The following is a 14,229-nucleotide window of genomic DNA, read 5'->3' on the forward strand; positions in this document are numbered from 1 at the left end:
GATGCCAATTATTACAATAAATCACGTATAGGCCAATTTGGTTTAGTGAACTTATGTAGATTAGCTTTTGGAATGGAATCCCAAAGATATAATAATTATATAGGTGTCTGTCTGTCTGTCTGTCTGTGCGCCACGGCACGCTCGCACCGCGCGCACTCACACGCACACACACACACACCACCACAGAACACACACACACACACACACACACACACACACACACACACACACACACGCACACACACACACACACACACGCACACACACACACACACACACACACACACACAAGACAGGAGGACACACCTACCTAGCCAATGAAGCACCAATGAGCGCGTAGCCCCGGACCGGCAGAGCGGGGCTCGCGCTGCGCCGGTCCAGTCTGTCCAGTCCAGGCAGAGTGGACACAACGCACACACAACGCACACAACGCACACACACGAACAGAGCTGGACCTAAACCGCTGCATGGTTGTGACTGCAGGGACGACTCACTAACGGACAGACAGCACACACACGCACACTGACACACACACACACACACACACACACACACACTGTGACACACACACACACACACACACAGTCAGATAGTGAGCGTGAAGGAAACGGACGGCCTCCACAAGAAGAAGATCAGCAGGAGGGAAAAGTTTTCTCCACTTTAAAAAAAACGGATATATATATTATTTTTTTAAAGAAAAAAAACGCAAACGGAGGATCTTACGAGGATTCGTGCACACCTTATTACGACGCACGCGCGCGCACGAGAAGGATTATAACTAAGTTTCTGATCCAGACAGTCCAGTGGACGTGTGTGTGTGCCGCGGTGCGCGTGTGTGTGTGTGTGTGTGGAGACGGACCCCGCGCCGGCCGCACGTATATTATACGCACGCACCGGACACACAGACATCGACACACGCGCGCACACACACGCAAACGCGCGCACTATACACGACAACACACGCGCCATGCCGGCGGGGGTCCTTCTCTCGTGATGTGGAGGGTCTCCTCCCCGCATGTCTTCGCTCCCACGGCGGATCCACCGCAGCTCCTCCGGAACGATGTGAGAAGCCTGGCCGCCTGGATCCTACTGTTCCTGGACACGCTCTGCAGGGTCATCGGCAACAGCTGAGACGAGAGAACCGGAGGAAAAAGGATTATAAATATCACTTAAAGAAGAAGAAGTTATAGTTGTTGTTGTTGTTATAATGCGCAGAGGATTGATTGTTTGTTGTTGTTATCGGCGGCGGGACGCGCATGGAGCAAGACCAACATGGATCCTTACCGTTTATTACCACGAGGATTATCATTATTAATATTATTATTAGTGTATGTTCTTCTACAGCACTTCTAGCGCCGCGCCGTTTGTCCTGTAATACGGTTCCGGTCCCGGTCCAGAGACCTCCTTTCTAGCACCTTAAGGTTCTGGTTCTGTGGTCATTTTTCCGGGGGAGGAATTATAATCAATCATATCAGCCAACCCAAGAGATCGACGTTCATATTTTGATAACTATATTATATATAGAAACAAAACAACAAAAAGCCTTGCTTGGATTTTAAAACGTTCATCTTTTGGATATTTTTTTGGGGATATATATATTTTTGTTTTTGGTTGGTTTGTATTTTATCAACCATGAACTTTATTGACAGTTTGACTCTGTTGTTTTTGACGCTGTCAGCTGCTGTCAAGGTGAGTGGAGTCAGTGGCACACTGTCGCGATATTCTCTCTCTCTCTCTCTCTCTCTCTCTCTCTCTCTCTCTCTCTCTCTCTCTCTCTCTGTGTGTTTGCGAAATGTGGTCCAAGTGTCAGTGATGTGTGCGGTGTGTGTGTGTGTGTGTGTGTGTGTGTGTGTGTGTGTGTGCGTCAGTATAGTGCGTGTCCTTGTCGCTCGCCCCGGCTAGGTCATTGCAGGCTGACGTTTTGAAAGAAGCACGCAGCACGCGCGCACACACACACACACACACACACGCAGAGCGCGTTGGACCGTTGGTGATCTTTTTAAAAGCAGCCATTATTACGCAAAGCTGCACCGTGGGTGGTGATTGTGTGTGTGTGTGTGTGTGTGTGTGTGTGTGTGTGTGTGTGTGTGTGTGTGTGTGTGTGTGTGTGTGTGTGTGTGTGTGTGTGTGTGTGTGTGTGTGTGTGTGTGTGTGTAAAGCACCTTGGCCATAGCGTTATGCTTTAAAGGCGCAGTGGACACTTTGTGCCCCCCCCCCCCCCCCCACACACACACACACACTTATGTCAATGTCTAGCTGTCTGTCCCTTTTAATGGAGAATAAGGATGATTTAGTGAAACAGTCCCAACACACTACAGACTAACTCTTTGATGCTGAATTGAAACAGTCCCAACACACTACAGACTAACTCTCTGATGCTGAATTGAAACAGTCCAACACACTACAGACTAACTCTCTGATGCTGAATTGAAACAGTCCCAACAGACTAACTCTCTGAAGCTGAATTGAAACAGTCCAACACACTACAGACTAACTCTCTGAAGCTGAATTGAAACAGTCCCAACAAACTACAGACTAACTCTCTGAAGCTGAATTGAAACAGTCCAACACACTAAAGACTAACTCTATGATGACTGAATTGAAACAGTCTAACACACTACAGACTAACTATGATGCTGTATTGAAACAGTCCAACACACTACAGACTAACTCTCTGATGCTGAATTGAAACATTCCAGCACACTACAGACTAACTCTCTGATGCTGAATTGAAACAGTCCCAACACACTACAGACTAACTCTATGATGACTGAATTGAAACAGTCCCAACACACTACAGACTAACTCTATGATGCTGAATTGAAACAGTCCCAACACACTACAGACTAACTCTCTGAAGCTGAATTGAAACATTCCAACACAATACAGACTAACTCTCTGATGCTGAATTGAAACAGTCCAACACACTACAGACTAACTCTCTGATGCTGAATTGAAACAGTCCAACACACTACAGACTAACTCTCTGATGCTGAATTAAAACAGTCCAACACAATACAGACTAACAACTCTCTGAAGCTGAATTGAAACAGTCCAACACACTACAGACTAACTCTCTGATGCTGAATTGAAACAGTCCAACACACTACAGACTAACTCTATGATGCTGAATTGAAACAGTCTAACACAATACAGACTAACTCTATGATGCTGAATTGAAACAGTCCAACACAATACAGACTAACTCTATGATGCTGAATTGAAACAGTCTAACACAATACAGACTAACTCTATGATGCTGAATTGAAACAGTCCAACACAATAGCCTACAGACTAACTCTATGATGCTGAATTGAAACAGTCCAACACACTACAGACTAACTCTCTGATGCTGAATTGAAACAGTCCAACACACTACAGACTAACTCTCTGATGCTGAATTGAAACAGTCCCAACACACTACAGACTAACTCTCTGATGCTGAATTGAAACAGTCCAACACACTACAGACTAACTCTATGATGCTGAATTGAAACAGTCCAACACACTACAGACTAACTCTCTGATGCTGAATTGAAACAGTCCAACACACTACAGACTAACTCTCTGATGCTGAATTGAAACAGTCCCAACACACTACAGACTAACTCTCTGATGACTGAATTGAAACAGTCCAACACACTACAGACTAACTCTCTGATGCTGAATTGAAAACAGTCCAACACACTACAGACTAACTCTCTGATGCTGAATTGAAACAGTCCCAACACACTACAGACTAACTCTCTGAAGCTGAATTGAAACAGTCCCAACAAACTACAGACTAACTCTCTGAAGCTGAATTGAAACAGTCCAACACACTACAGACCAACTCTATGATGACTGAATTGAAACAGTCTAACACACTACAGACTAACTATGATGCTGTATTGAAACAGTCCAACACACTACAGACTAACTCTCTGATGCTGAATTGAAACAGTCCCAACACACTACAGACTAACTCTCTGAAGCTGAATTGAAACAGTCCAACACACTACAGACTAACTATGTTGCTGTATTGAAACAGTCCAACACACTACAGACTAACTCTCTGATGCTGAATTGAAACAGTCCCAACACACTACAGACTAACTCTCTGACGCTGAATTGAAACAGTCCAACACACTACAGACTAACTCTCTGATGCTGAATTGAAACAGTCCAACACACTACAGACTAACTCTCTGATGCTGAATTGAAACAGTCCCAACACACTACAGACTAACTCTATGACGCTGAATTGAAACAGTCCAACACACTACAGACTAACTCTATGATGCTGAATTGAAACAGTCCAACACACTGTGTGTGTGTCCAGCTTTACTAAACTATTGGCCAATGACAGCTTTACTAAACTATTGGCCAATGACAGCTTTACTAAACTATTGGCCAATGACAGCTTTACTAAACTATTGACCAATGACAGCTAGCTTTACTAAACTATTGGCCAATGACGGCTTTACTAAACTATTGACCAATGACAGCTTTACTAAACTATTGGCCAATGACAGCTTTACTAAACTGTGATGTCAGCAGCCAGTCAGTTGATAACAGTCTTACTTTATATTGTTCACTGCCTGAAGCTGTCTCTCTCTCTCTCTCTCTCTCTCTCTCTCTCTCTCTCTCTGTCTCTCTCTCTCTCTCTCTCTCTCTCTCTCTCTCTCTCTCTCTCTCTCTCTCTCTCTCTCTCTCTCTCTCTCTCTCTCTCTCTCTCTCTCTCTCTCTCTCCCCTTGTGTGCGTGCGTGCAAGAGAGAGAGAGCGAGAGAGAGAGATCGGGGCAGACAGACACAGGGTTGTAGCTATATTGGAAACATGTCAGAATCCGTTGTGGTTGGACTGGTGACTGCCCCCCCCCCCCCCCCCCCCCTCGTTAAGCTTGTTAATGCCAACAACAATTAGACTACATTTATGAATGGACCTGAAACCCGTCAATCATCTTCATCATCATCAGAGGAGGAGGAGGAGTCTCTTCAGCTATAGTACTTACTGTGCGTTCTTCGTCTTACACACAAACGTCACATTCCATCATAGTGTCTGTGATGATGAGAGCGTCCCTCACTTTACATGGGTGTGATTTATTTTTCCTTTTTGTCAGGGTTTTCAGACATGAAGTCACGTGGCAGCCTATGGTCTATGGACTTTTAATGTTTGCTTTAAGCATGCCCCCTTTAAGCATGTATGCGTGTGTGTGTGTGTGTGTGTGTGTGTGTGTGTGTGTGCGTGTGTGCGTGTGTGTGTGTGTGTGTGTGTGTGTGTGTGTGTGTGTGTGCATGTGCATGTGTGTGCATGTGCATCAATGTAACGTGTGTGTGTTTCCTTGTGTTCACAGAGTGCTCACATACCACAGAGGGAGTATGGAGGACCTCACCATGGTACGTTGTCACACACACACACACACACACACACACACAGCCGCGCACGCACACACACACACACACACGCACGCACACACACACACACACACACACACACACACACACACACACACACACACACACACACACACACACACACACACACACACACACACACACACACACACACACACACACACACACACACAGACAGACAGACAGACAGAATGCGTTGTATCATCTGGTCTCCATGGCAACCTGCCAACTATAGCATGTTCACCGTGACACTCATCGTAGTAGCGTTGTCGCCGCCTGCTGGACGAAAAGTGCACTTCATGTTTTTCCCATCTCGGGTTGTCTCCCCCCCCCCCCCCCCCCCTCAGCACAAAAACCCTCTCCAATTCACAATATTCAATATTCAATTTACAGTTTGGGCATTTAGCAGACGCTCTTTTATACCAGAGCGATTTATACAGTAAGCATCAATACATCAAATGCATATAGAAATGGTCGAGGCTTAATTGTCACATAGTGGGTTTAACACAGTCTCAGAATACTTTGATAATGGTAGAAATGTCATCTATAAAGCACTTTTATCCAAAGCACTTTATTACACATAGATTGTGCATTACTACATTCACCCATTCACACACCTTTACATATATTGTGCATTACTACATTCACCCATTCACACACCTTTACATAGATTGTGCATTACTACATTCACCCATTCACACACATCCACACACCTTTACATAGATTGTGCATTACTACATTCACCCATTCACACACCTTTACATAGATTGTGCATTACTACATTCACCCATTCACACACCTTTACATAGATTGTGCATTACATTCACCCATTCACACACCTGTACATAGATTGTGCATTACATTCACCCATTCACACACCTTTACATAGATTGTGCATTACATTCACCCATTCACACACCTTTACATAGAGTGTGCATTACATTCACCCATTCACACACCTTTACATAGATTGTGCATTACATTCACCCATTCACACACCTTTACATAGATTGTGCATTACATTCACCCATTCACACACCTTTACATAGATTGTGCATTACATTCACCCATTCACACACCTTTACATAGATTGTGCATTACTACAGTCACCCATTCACACACCTTTACATAGATTGTGCATTGCATTCACCCATTCACACACCTTTACATAGATTGTGCATTAGACTACATTCACCCATTCACACACCTTTACATAGAGTGTGCATTACATTCACCCATTCACACACACATTCACACACCTTTACATAGATTGTGCATTACTACATTCACCCATTCACACACCTTTACATATATTGTGCATTACTACATTCACCCATTCACACACCTTTACATAGATTGTGCATTACTACATTCACCCATTCACACACATCCACACACCTTTACATAGATTGTGCATTACTACATTCACCCATTCACACACCTTTACATAGATTGTGCATTGCATTCACCCATTCACACACCTTTACATAGATTGTGCATTAGACTACATTCACCCATTCACACACCTTTACATAGAGTGTGCATTACATTCACCCATTCACACACACATTCACACACCTTTACATAGATTGTGCATTACTACATTCACCCATTCACACACCTTTACATATATTGTGCATTACTACATTCACCCATTCACACACCTTTACATAGATTGTGCATTACTACATTCACCCATTCACACACATCCACACACCTTTACATAGATTGTGCATTACTACATTCACCCATTCACACACCTTTACATAGATTGTGCATTACTACATTCACCCATTCACACACCTTTACATAGATTGTGCATTACTACATTCACCCATTCACACACCTTTTCATAGATTGTGTATTACTACATTCACCCATTCACACACATCCACACACCTTTACATAGATTGTGTATTACACTTACTCACACACACATGCACGCACCCTTTACATGCATAGATTGTGCATTACTGTGTGGAGGACATGATGGTTTATATATATATTTATATCGTTTGTTTTCTTCCATAGAAAGGAATGTCTCTCTCTCTCTCTCTCTCTCTCTCTCTCTCTCTCTCTCTCTCTCTCCCCCTCTCTCTCTCTCTCTCCCCGTGTTGCTCAACAGGCTGAGGCTGTTGGGACAATCAGAAGCTGAACTCTGTGGTATTGTTTCGTGCAGTGCTGTTTGTTTTGGCTGAAAGAGAGCCCTCTGTGGGGTGGGGGGGTCTCTAAGTCATGGTTTGTCCTTGTCTTTCTCAATAACTGCACACGAAGCCGCTTGAAACATCCAGAGAGAGAGAGAGAGAGAGAGATAGAGAGATAGTGGAGATGGAGTTTTAGGGAGTAGGGGAAAAGTGAAGGGATTATATGAGGCCTTAAACACTGATCTGTCTTCAACCTTTTGTCCTTTAGTTATTCTGCAGGATCCACGGAGAGGACCACCATATATATATTTCTTTAATATATTTCTTTATCCCACGATTTTGTAACCCATTTTTCACCCCTGTGTCAATCATCTAATGTGATCCTGGGCTCTACACACCCTCCACCAACCTAGTCCCCATATATGGGGGACAAGGGGAGAGCAACATAGTCCCCATATATGGGGGACAAGGGGAGACCAACCTAGTCCCCATATATGGGGGACAAAGACCAACCTAGTCCCCATATATGGGGGACAAGGGGAGAGCAACCTAGTCCCCATATATGGGGGACAAGGGGAGACCAATCTAGTCCCCATGGGGGACAAGGGGAGACCAACCTAGTCCCCATATATGGGGGACAAAGACCAACCTAGTCCCCATATATGGGGGACAAGGGGAGACCAATCTAGTCCCCATATATGGGGGACAAGGGGAGACCAATCTAGTCCCCATATATGGGGGACAAGGGGAGACCAACCTAGTCCCCATATATGGGGGACAAAGACCAACCTAGTCCCCATATATGGGGGACAAGGGGAGACCAATCTAGTCCCCATATATGGGGGACAAGGGGAGACCAACCTAGTCCCCATATATGGGGGACAAGGGGAGACCAACCTAGTCCCCATACATGGGGGACAAGGGGAGACCAACCTAGTCCCCATATATGGGGGACAAGGGGAGAGCAACCTAGTCCCCATATATGGGGGACAAGGGGAGACCAACCTAGTCCCCATATATGGGGGACAAGGGGAGACCAACCTAGTCCCCATATATGGGGGACAAGGGGAGAGCAACGGACTTGAACTCATGCTTCCTTCATGCCTGAGTGTCCAAGTTGCTCCTTTACAACCTGACAGGGGGGAGTTTCCCTGGTTGGACGTAGCGCGGAAGGAACACGTTATTCCGACCAGTTCCTTTCCCCTCCATCAGGCGCCCCGGCTGGCCAGGGGGAGGCAGTATAGAGACCAGGATTACTGCATGTTTTTTGCACACTAGTGACCCATAGTCTCTCTCCCACAGTGATCCCCTTCATGGAGGTGTCTCTCTCTCTCTCTCTCTCTCTCTCTCTCTCTCTCTCTCTCTCTATCTCTCCCATAGTGACCCATAGTCTCTCTCCCACAGTGATCCCCTTCATGGAGGTGTATAACCTCTCTCTCTCTCCCATAGTGACCCATAGTCTCTCTCCCACAGTGATCCCCTTCATGGAGGTCTCTCTCTCTCTCCCATAGTGACCCATAGTCTCTCTCCCACAGTGATCCCCTTCATGGAGGTCTCTCTCTCTCTCCCATAGTGACCCATAGTCTCTCTCCCACAGTGATCCCCTTCATGGAGGTCTCTCTCTCTCTCCCATAGTGACCCGTAGTCTCTCTCCCACAGTGATCCCCTTCATGGAGGTGTCTAACCTCTCTCTCTCTCCCATAGTGACCCATAGTCTCTCTCCCACAGTGATCCCCTTCATGGAGGTGTATAACCGGTCCCTGTGCCGCCCCAGGGAGCTGCTGGTGGAGGTTCTGGGGGAGTATCCTGAGGAGGTGGAGCACATCCACATCCCGTCCTGTGTGGTTCTGACCCGCTGCGCCGGCTGCTGCAACGACGAGATGCTGCAGTGCACGCCCACCGCCAGCTACAACGTCACCATGGAGGTACCCTAAACCCCTTACCCACTACCCCTACCCCTATAGCCCACCGCCAGCTACAACGTCACTATGGAGGTACCCTAAACCCCTTACCCACTACCCCCTACCCACTACCCCTAACCCCTAACCCTATAGCCCACCGCCAGCTACAACGTCACTATGGAGGTACCCTAAACCCCTTACCCACTACCCCCTACCCACTACCCCTAACCCCTAACCCTATAGCCCACCGCCAGCTACAACGTCACCATGGAGGTACCCTAAACCCCCTACCCCTTACCCCTAACGCCTTACCCCTAACCCTATAGCCCACCGCCAGCTACAACGTCACCATGGAGGTACCCTAACCCTAAACCCCTTACCCTTTACCCTCTACCCCTAACCCCTTACCCTTTACCCTAACCCTAAACCCCCTACCCACTACCCCTAACACTTTACCCACTACCTCTAACCCTATAGCCCACTGCCAGCTACAACGTCACTATGGAGGTACCCTAACCCTAAACCCCTTACCCTTTACCCTCTACCCCTAACCCCTTACCCTTTACCCTAACCCTAAACCCCCTACCCACTACCCCTAACACTTTACCCACTACCTCTAACCCTATAGCCCACTGCCAGCTACAACGTCACTATGGAGGTACCCTAACCCTAAACCCCTTACCCTTTACCCTTTACCCCCTACCCACTACCCACTACCCCCTACCCACTACCCCTAACCCTATAGCCCACCGCCAGCTACAACGTCACTATGGAGGTACCCTAACCCTAAACCCCTTACCCTTTACCCTCTACCCCTAACTATCGTGGCCTTTCTTAACAAACAAATAAGGCCACTGTTGGTCGGGGTGGTGTTGCAGTCTATTGTTGTTATATTACTCGCGTCGCCTCTCTTCTTGATTCAAAATACTCATGGAGATCGGCTTGTTTTGTCAGAACAAATCATATTTATTTCTCCTTCTTATAACATAAACTTTGTATTCAAATAAACAAAAAGAGCCTGTGAGGCGCGGTCAACAAACTGTGACGCTTCCCCGTCTATCACATTCTCTCCCAGCAGGGAGTCCATTCTACCTTCTCTCCCAGCAGGGAGTCACCTATATGTGATCAGGTGCCTAGCACCTATACAAATCATTTCACAAAAGGGGAGGGGAAACCTCCATTCAGTCCGTCAAATTCATAGCTTAATTATAATTTAAATGACCACAAAATAAACAATACATATAGCAGGCAATAAATAGAATCTGAATAAATGCAAATTATCATAAATAGAAAATGGCTCTAACACTAACCCCTTACCCTTTACCCTAACCCTAAACCCACTACCCCTAACACTTTACCCACTACCTTTAACCCTATAGCCCACTGCCAGCTACAACGTCACCATGGAGGTACCCTAACCCTAAACCCCTTACCCACTACCCCTTACCCCTAACCCTTTACCCACTACCCCTAACCCCTTACCCACTAACCCTAACCCCTAACCCTATAGCCCACCGCCAGCTACAACGTCACTATGGAGGTACCCTAACCCTAAACCCCTTACCCTTTACCCTTTACCCCTTACCCACTACCCACTACCCCTAACCCTATAGCCCACCGCCAGCTACAACGTCACTATGGAGGTACCCTAACCCTAAACCCCTTACCCTTTACCCACTACCCCTAACCCCTTACCCACTACCCCTACCCACTAACCCTAACCCTATAGCCCACGGCCAGCTACAACGTTACCATGGAGGTACCCTAACCCTAAACCCCTTACCCACTAACCCTATAACCCTATAGCCCACGGCCAGCTACAACGTTACCATGGAGGTACCCTAACCCTAAACCCCTTACCCACTACCCCTTACCCCTAACCCTTTACCCACTACCCCTAACCCCTTACCCACTAACCCTAACCCCTAACCCTATAGCCCACCGCCAGCTACAACGTCACTATGGAGGTACCCTAACCCTAAACCCCTTACCCTTTACCCTTTACCCCTTACCCACTACCCACTACCCCTAACCCTATAGCCCACCGCCAGCTACAACGTCACTATGGAGGTACCCTAACCCTAAACCCCTTACCCTTTACCCACTACCCCTAACCCCTTACCCACTACCCCTACCCACTAACCCTAACCCTATAGCCCACGGCCAGCTACAACGTTACCATGGAGGTACCCTAACCCTAAACCCCTTACCCACTAACCCTATAACCCTATAGCCCACGGCCAGCTACAACGTTACCATGGAGGTACCCTAACCCTAAACCCCTTACCCACTAACCCTAACCCTATAGCCCACCGCCAGCTACAACGTCACCATGGAGGTACCCTATATATGTGCTATTTCTTGGTGGTCGCGTACTAAGTGTCTGGGTGTGAAAACAGTCTTTGTGTTGCCTGTTTGTGTGTCCGGCCTCGCTGTGGACCTCTATGGACCTCTAGTGATCGCCTTTAGTCTGGTGTTACCTAACGAGGCTCGTTAATATGAATGAAATGAATGAATGAATGAATGAAATTTTTATTTTCGTGTCATGCCACTTTGGCCCATCCCATATGGGATAAGTTAATAACTCCCTAATTACGTCTTCTAATCTGGAATTAGTGTTTGTATAGTCAGGGTTTCCATGAATTAGTGTTTGTATAGTCAGGGTTTCCATGCTATCCCCTAACCCCCTACCCTTTACCCCCTACCCCTAGCCCTGTATAGTCAGGGTTTCCATGCTATCCCCTAACCCCCTACCCCTAGCCCTGTCCATGGAAACCCTCAGGGTTTCCATGCTGGTCATGAAATTACATATTTGCATTTACATAATTATACACAGGCCTACATATTTGCAACGTGGTGAATTTGACTGAATCATTATTAATTGATGTCCTTTCTTTTGTGTGTGTGTTTTTTTTTACAGATTAAAAGAATAAAACCTCAGAGGCAACAAAATGATATTTTCATGAGCTTCTCAGAGCACAGCGCATGTGAGTGCAGGTAAGAAGCTATGAGCAGTGCGCACGTACATATACGCACACGCACAAACATGCATGCATGCACGCACGCACACACACACGCCTATGAGCAACACGCATACACATACATACAGAATGATGTGAGATGGAGGACGGACAGACAGTTTAAAGGAGAATTCCATACTAAATACCTTTAATACTCTTACCTTTCTTTGTAGTTGTTACGTCCCCACCAAAGAGGTCCAGGTGTTATTTTGTGCAAAAGCTCCTTTTTGGCTATTTCCCCTAACATAAGCCCTCAATGAATTGCATTGAATTCAATGGGAATTGAATGGGGCTATATGGGGTGTTGTGCTAATTCGCTTATTTCCATCGCTCAAAATGATAATTTCTTTGTATAAATCCTCTCTTCATTATGTAAATAATATCCCAAGCGGCACACTTTACTACTTATTTCGATGGAAATAAGCGAATTAGCATAACACCCCATAGCCCCATTCAATTCCCATTCAATGCAATGCAATTCATTGAGGGCTTATGGTAGGGAAAATAGCCAATAAGGAGTTTTTGCACAGAATAACACCTGGACCTCTTTGGTGGGGACGTAACGACTACAAAGAAAGGTAAAGAAAGATAAGAAAGCATTCTAGCATGGAATTATCCTTTAAGCCTTTATAATCAACAGGGCGTAAAGTTAAACATGACAACGTTTGGATGCATCGCTCAGATCTTCGTCAGGTCAACCTGAAATTCACCTAAAATTCACCCTGTATAATTCTGTCACAGTCAAAGTTTGGCAAAACGGCACTTTTGTTTCCTGATTACTGATTGATTACTTCCAGAACGCAGCGCTAGTCAACACTTATTGTAGCAAGAAGATACTATAACATAACAGTAACTTAAATCACTGTTAAGAGAGGCTGGACAATTGGGTCCCTTCTGGCTCCAAAACTATGGAATGCACTTCCCATTGCAGTCAGAAAACGGTCAGGATTTAGAAGGCATTTGTAGAAGTCCTCAGGTCTTCATGGGTTAAGAGCGTTACGGTGCATCTGGGCTGGGAGCGGAGCTGGAGATATAGAGTAACAGTTCCAATGCAGCTCCACTGCTTACTGTATATTTACTGTATAATGATTATCTCTGTGGAATGCATTCATTCACAATGCCCCCCCCCCACACACACACACACACACACACACACACACACACACACATCTCCTATAACTTCCTGTCAGAGTTCTCTGTTTGCTTGTGTGTGTGTGTGTGTGTGTGTGTGTGTGTGTGTGTGTGTGTGTGTGTGTGTTCATGTGTGACTGCATGTGTGACTGCATGTGTGACTGCGTGCGTGTGTGCATGCGCACGTGCGTGCGTACGTGCGTGCGTGCGTGCGTGCGTGACTTTGCCGTTCCCAACAAATCAAGTTTCAGCGGGTCCTTCCAGGCAGCGCTACCAAGTGAAGGAAGATGAGACGTGATGATTTGCTGTGTCTGTCTCTACTGTACTCTACTGTACTCTACTGTACAGATCAATTAAGATGCTCCTCCACTTCTCCAGGAATGCAACGGCGTCATTCTGTGTGTTGTAACGCTCATGTGCTGTTTTGTTCTTTTGTGTTTTTGTCTTTTTCAGGCCAAAGAAAGAAGCGAAAGAACAGACAGAAAAGTGAGTATTCTCTCTTATCGGGTCTGGAGGATATACGTAACCACAACAACAACAACAGATAGAGATCTCAGATGTTCTTTTTGGTTCTGCCATTAACTCCCCGACCCAACTAGCCCTCCCTCCCTGCCTCCCTTCCATCCTTCTATCAGTCGT

General features: G+C 46.1%; 1 protein-coding gene across 3 annotated transcripts in view; it reads left to right on the forward strand.

Moving 5' to 3' along the window:
* The first annotated feature begins 1,000 nt into the window (after positions 1-1,000).
* Positions 1,001-14,229, forward strand: part of vegfab (vascular endothelial growth factor Ab) — a 24,275-nt gene continuing 11,046 nt past the window's right edge. For all 3 annotated transcript variants that reach the window (XM_080790257.1, XM_080790258.1, XM_080790259.1), the window contains exons 1-5: positions 1,001-1,689; positions 5,334-5,376; positions 9,267-9,463; positions 12,360-12,436; positions 14,044-14,076. In XM_080790257.1, coding sequence (XP_080646383.1) covers positions 1,633-1,689; positions 5,334-5,376; positions 9,267-9,463; positions 12,360-12,436; positions 14,044-14,076 — 407 coding nt within the window. In that variant the 5' untranslated portion in view covers positions 1,001-1,632. The remainder of the gene's footprint in view (positions 1,690-5,333; positions 5,377-9,266; positions 9,464-12,359; positions 12,437-14,043; positions 14,077-14,229) is intronic.

The sequence above is a fragment of the Protomyctophum bolini genome (genome assembly GCF_963924005.1).
Source record: "Protomyctophum bolini genome assembly, chromosome: 19".
Taxonomy (NCBI): Eukaryota; Metazoa; Chordata; class Actinopteri; order Myctophiformes; family Myctophidae; genus Protomyctophum; species Protomyctophum bolini.